At 43.7% G+C, this 6000-nt stretch overlaps 1 protein-coding gene across 6 annotated transcripts in view; it reads left to right on the forward strand.

Moving 5' to 3' along the window:
* The window catches only part of LOC121553780 (serine-rich coiled-coil domain-containing protein 2), an 84171-nt gene extending 78803 nt beyond the window's left edge, over positions 1 to 5368 (forward strand). For 3 of the 6 annotated variants that reach the window (XM_041867166.1, XM_041867167.1, XM_041867165.1), the window contains exon 10: positions 1533 to 3565. In XM_041867166.1, coding sequence (XP_041723100.1) covers positions 1533 to 2258 — 726 coding nt within the window. In that variant the 3' untranslated portion in view covers positions 2259 to 3565. Of the gene's footprint in view, positions 1 to 1532; positions 3566 to 5331 lie in introns of those variants that run through there. The other 3 variants (XR_005997575.1, XM_041867170.1, XM_041867169.1) reach the window with 3 other exon arrangements.
* Positions 5369 to 6000: the final 632 nt, after the last annotated feature.

Genomic DNA, 6000 nt, shown 5'->3' on the forward strand with positions numbered 1-6000 from the left:
AGATGTTCGACGAGCAGGTGTCCACATACCTTTTGTGATGTAGTGTATTTTGTTACATTCGTTCTTTTGGTGGTTGTGCTTGTCAATGTCTAGAATGTTATTATCAAAAACAAATTGCAGGCAGGAGGCATATAGTGGGTTAGGCAGTACTTGATGTCATACTCATGGTCAGTATGAAAAATGTATGCACTCACTAACTGTAAGTCGCTCTGGATAAGATTGTCTGCTAAATTACTAAAATGTAATCACCATAGAGACAATCATTATGTTTACCATATCTGATTGGTGTAGTATGGGAGATGGCCACCAGGTGGAGCTGTGGGCCTGATCATCCCATTGCTTCTGTAAGGTAAGTGCCGGAACAGATGCCTGCCTGGTCTCCTCTTGGATGTTTGAGGCGGACTGCCTTGGTCAGACCAGGGCCATCATAAGTATGTTCCCTTTGGCTCAGGAGAGATTCACACAGAACAGGGTTGGGCTCAATTCAGTTTGAAGGCAGTCAATTCAGGAAGTAAACTAACAATACAATTCAATAATTGAAAAAAGAACACTTATTTTCAATGACTTCTCAATAAACTGAAAAGTAGAAGCAATTTTTTATTTATTTTTCAGAATTTTAAATTCAAATCACTTCCTGAATTGACTGCACAACCCAGCCCAACCCTGACAGGACTGGCTCATTGTAATGGCTGGAATGGAATTAATGGAACCGTATCAAACACATCAAACAGATGGAAACCACATGTTTGACTCCGTTCCATTTATTCCATTCCAGCCATTACAATGAGCCAGTCCTCCTATAGCTCCTCCCACCAGCCACCTCTGACTAGGAGGTATATAAGCCTACAGACCAGTTAGTATACCAGTCTGTTTTATGTCTACACACGTCTGGTTGATGTATGACCCTCAGGCTGTCTGAGAGACAACCCCGACCACCACAACCTCAAGCCATCATTCCCCTCGCCCTGGATACCACCACAGGGTAAAGTAGAGGTTGCCCTCAAAACCCTGCTCTAACCATGGCCTTTCCTTGCTCCAGCCTGGTTCTCTCCCCACAGGGAGGCTCATGTCTCTTTTACCATAATCTCATACCGCATACTAACTGATAGGTCCCCCTGAACTCAGGACCCACAGCTAGCAGCCAGCTGGGCTCTTCCCTGACTACCCAGTGTTAGATCTGCTGTTTGTCTGATGCACTGCCCCTGTGCTAGGTGGATGGGAGGATTACTGTTTGACTACTGCTACTACCACTCTCTCACTGATTGTTAGAGAGTACAAACAAGTCCTCAGGGCAAATAATCTTGGCTCGCTGTCCACAATCTACAAAGTTTTCACCCATTTGTAAGGGCAAGTTTTTGTTCATGAATGAAATAAAAAAGTGAATGGGGAACCCTCATCTGGAATTAAAGATAGAAAACATTTACATTGTAAATTAACATCCATCTTCATCAATTATAGACCTTTTAAGAAGGATAATTCACTACCAATGAATTTATGATAATAATGTCATTTTTTTTGTTTTTCTTCCATAGCCTCAAATACTACAGCCTTCCAGCCCCAGCCACCACGAGCACCTCACCCAGGAAAGACTAGTAAAAACAGCCCTCACCGAGGGCCACAGTGACCCCCAGAGAAGGAGGAGCAGGGGAGATGGGTCCCCTTGCACAGACTCTGAGCGCCCTACTAGAAGCCTGGCCAGGGGTGTCGACACTCCCCCAGTGCCCAACCCAGACGAGTTGAGTGTGCTGCTCAGCACCCAGCTTAACATCCATGACAGAGAGGGGCCTGGGACCACCCCCAGCCCTACGCAGGGGCTCCCTGCATCCAGCAGCCCAGCAACAGGAGCGCTGTCCAGGCCAGTGGGGGGGCAGCAAGCCTCTCCAGAGGGCCCCGGCTGCCCTCGCGTCCTGCAGCGGCCTCGCCTCCACAAGCCTGTGTCTGTCCCAGCTCTGCCTCAGAGGTACGCTAATGGCTCTCTTCTCCAATCGGGCTCTGCAGGACTGCTGGCCAACAACAGGATCAAGCAGCTGCCGCCTCCCTCCAGGGGCCTACCCTGCTTCAATTCTGGTCCTCAGGCGGTGGGCCCCTCCCTGGGCCGCGGTGTGCTTGCACAGCCCCGCACGCTGGGGGTCAGGAGGGACCTCGGGAGCACCAGCCCTCCTAGCCCTAGTCTGGAAATGCCAGACCTGGGACTGCTCAGAGCCAGAGTCCTGGTTCCCCCCAGCCTCTCACGCCTTCCCAAGCCAAAGATCCATTGAAGAGTTCACATCATCAAACATGACATGTTATATGCTGTATAACATCCCTCCTCTTCCACCTCCTCATGGTTACTGCTCACCATGTGCGCCCACATCTGTGTGGACATTCAGGAACTGCCCTTAACTAGTGTTTGAACTTCTGTTGAACTGAACGTAATAAGTAGCATGGTCCTGTCTTAAAATGTACAATCTGCAAAGGTACATTGCACATCTATACAAAATGGCTTCTACAAGTTATGACTGAGATACACGGAGGGACTGTTTCTGACTGACAAATCTCCTTCATAAAATGTCCAATCACTTACTTAGCAGCCTTTCATTGCACATTGTCATATACAGAAAAATAATTACTAACATTCATTGTTTCTCTTTGGTAATCTCTCACGTGTGTTTTCTTTAAGAACGCCAAGACTATACAGAATGCTCCGATCAACTCTACTCACACTCACATGGGTCCTTCCTCTGGAACAGCAGAACATGGTTTGACCACTGTCTTTCATGACCTCAGCAATGTTACATTTCTCCCAGAGGGTAAGAATAGAATGACAGAAAAAAAGCAGAGGGGGGGGGCAGAAATAAGGAGTGGAGCTTTCTGCTCAAACAGGGAAATGGGTTGAAAGAAGAATCATTCAAAGAAAGAGGCTCAAACATAAACACAATTATAACTCTCCTGAATAAACCACAGTTCATCTTGTAGTCCTATTCCACCTGTATGAGTATGTAAGGTGATGTGTGTCTGCGTGGATGCTCCCCCTTTCCTCTGAGATCAACCAGTGTTTAGTGTATTTCGAGTTAGACTTTAGGGCTAAGGTCAGTTTGAGGATTTGGGGGTTGTGTTTATCTCCTCTTCAGAATAGTGGGTAACGTTTGGATGCATCCAGACATGGAGAGTGTGTTAAACAGTTTGTGACAGACTATGGCAGCTTCCATGAATGTGGGCTATGGCTGTAGGTTTATGCCTCTGGCACTCTCTGTTTTACAGTACCCATTAATAACTGTACACAGTGTAGTTTCAAGTAATTTATTATAGTTAGCTAGATGGTCAACAGTGTCTTGTCTTTTCATTTAGTATAAATCCGACAGACCGAGAGACACACACACACACTTCTAGAAAGTTCTCATAGGGACATTGATCCATCTGTCCCTTATAGCAAGACAAGATGGGTGCCAGTGTAGTCCTAGGGGACTGATCTGAGCCCAGGTGATGACAGGACTCAGACTGTGTGTGTGTGTGTGTGTGTGTGGACGTGTTTAACTATTCTTGTGGGGACCAGAAGTCCCCACAAGAATAGTAAATTAACGAAAATTTGACCAACTTGGGACATTTTGTTAGTCCCCACGAGGTCAAATGCTATTTCTAGGGGGTTTAGGGTTAAGGTTAGAATTAGTGTTAGGGTTAGAATTACGTTAAGGGTTAGGGTTCGGAGCTAGGGTTAGTTTTATGGTGACGGTTAGGTTTTTGGGTTAAGGTTAGGATAAGAATACGGGTTAGGTTTAGGGTTTTGAATGGGACTGAATTGTGTGTCCCCACAAAGTTAGCTGCATAAGACTGTGTGTGTGTGTGTCTCTCTCTCTCTCTCTGTGCTTGTTTTGTGGGAGAGAGAATATTTGTGTTTGCCATGGTGAGATGTCCCATGCCATCCGGACCTGTCAGTCAATACTGCTTGGTAATTCCAAACAGAGAAATCAATAGGACCTTGGTTTTTAGTGAGAGGCGAGGGTGTGTGTGAGTCCAATCTGCCAGTGTTTTCATTGTGTGTGTGTGCCAGGTGTATGTGCCCACAGGCCACAGAAATAATGCCAGGGAGAAAGGGTAGTGTTTTTCTCTCCATCAGCCAATCAATATCTTTCAGCAATAATTCTAAAGCAGGAGTATAACTATCTCGGGGGTCCAACAGGTCGATCTCGCAGCCCGAACTCTGCCATGATGTGCAGTAGGCCTAAACAGATACATCGCTAGCCAAACACGTTCTTTTCTTGCTAGGTGTGCACTTGAATTAAAGGGGATTTACACTCAAACATATACATTTGTTAGTTTTTTTCCAGACCTCAAAATTTTTATTCTGATATGATTTATGCATTGACATGGACTCTATTTTGTTGTTTTTCGATAAGAAATTGTAATTGTGAGAGTGAAACAGAAAAAAGCAAGAAAATAAATTCAAATAAATTAGTAGCTCACAGCATTTTTTTAAGTAGATCTAAATGTTGGAGACCCCTGAGCTAGTTAAACCAGAACAAAGCCCACAATGCAACAAAACAAGCTGAATTAATTTGCCATTTCTAACACGTTCTCTTTAGTGGAGAAACTAGCAGCCCTTTTTGTCCATTGTGTTAGTTAATGGGTCACCAAAGGAACATAACTGCCTGCCTATCATCATTAGGATATTATACTTTACTGTTTTGTAGCTATTGCTAAATATTACAGATTTGATGCAATTGTGCAGGTTCAGTTTAGGATAGGGTTGTCCACTCTGCTGTTTGGTTGTCTTTCAAGGCATTGGGCTCTGATCACATTTCTAACAACATGGGGGGGTTCATTCATATTTGTCAATCTACCTACACTATTTATGCAACAGGACTAGAATTCCCTCCAGTTTTTCCACTACTTACACATAAACCACTAGCAGTTTACACACCCGTTAACTCATTTGTTGATTACTTACTTAGTTACTATAGTGTAATTACAACCGTTGTGAGAGGTATTTGTCTATCTTCAATGTTTAACATTTCTTGTTTCTGTATTTCATGTCAAATCATCTATCTACCAATCCTGCTGTAATGCATTATCCCATTGTATAACATGTAATATTGTAAGAAACAACAGCTATATTAACCAATATAGATACTGATATTGAAGCAACACTATATGTCTAACAACTGTTGCTTACCCATATGCAAGTGGAAAAGTATTTTTTTTAAAGCTAATCAGAGATGCACTTTAAATGACAGTTGAGACTGAAGTAACACTAAACTGGAGATTTGTTAAAGATTTGACTTGATTTTTTTGTGTTTTCTTTTCTCCCTGTTTGTACTGTACAAAATCCTGGACTTCCTGTTCTCTCTCGTGGAGGTTGTGTGAGACAGCAATAAAGGCTGTATCAAACCTGCCAAGTCTGTTTTGGAGTAATTTACCTCAGGTCAAGCAGTGAAAGAGTTGTTGTTGTGCAGGATTGCACTTCTTCACGCTTTAAAGCAGGCAGCATCAAACCCTGTTATTGTCGGCCATTGTTGTCTGTTGTTTTCATCTGGGCCTTTTCATCAACTGATTCAGACCTGACATGCCAGATATGTGGATGTCAAGTGACATTAATTGATGTAATACCAGGAGGAAGAGAGAATGAATGACTCTGCAGCCAACTAGGTCTAGGAATTATAAGCCATATTAGCATGGGCAGCGCCATTTTAATGTAGTCAACTGGGGGGTGGGACTTACAACTTAATTGGTTGATCCCTCCTGGTGACCCTGTTGTAGTATTGTCCAACCGGGTCATCAGGAGGTATCAGCCAATCGTGAAGAAGAAAATTGACTACTTTAAAATGGAGATAGCCTCAATGGCGCTGCTCATGTCACAGACGCTAAAATGGCACAGATACAAAGATGAGTCCACTATCTGTTTCTATGAAGGCAATGGATCTATGGTTTTCCTGATGTTGTGCCCCTGCTGTATGAGTTTTGTGGATGGAATAAATGGAGATTGTGCTGAAACTACTGTGTCTTGTTTTCTGAATTGTTCTAGTC

This window comes from Coregonus clupeaformis, chromosome 37 (assembly GCF_020615455.1).
Source record: "Coregonus clupeaformis isolate EN_2021a chromosome 37, ASM2061545v1, whole genome shotgun sequence".
NCBI lineage: Eukaryota > Metazoa > Chordata > Actinopteri > Salmoniformes > Salmonidae > Coregonus > Coregonus clupeaformis.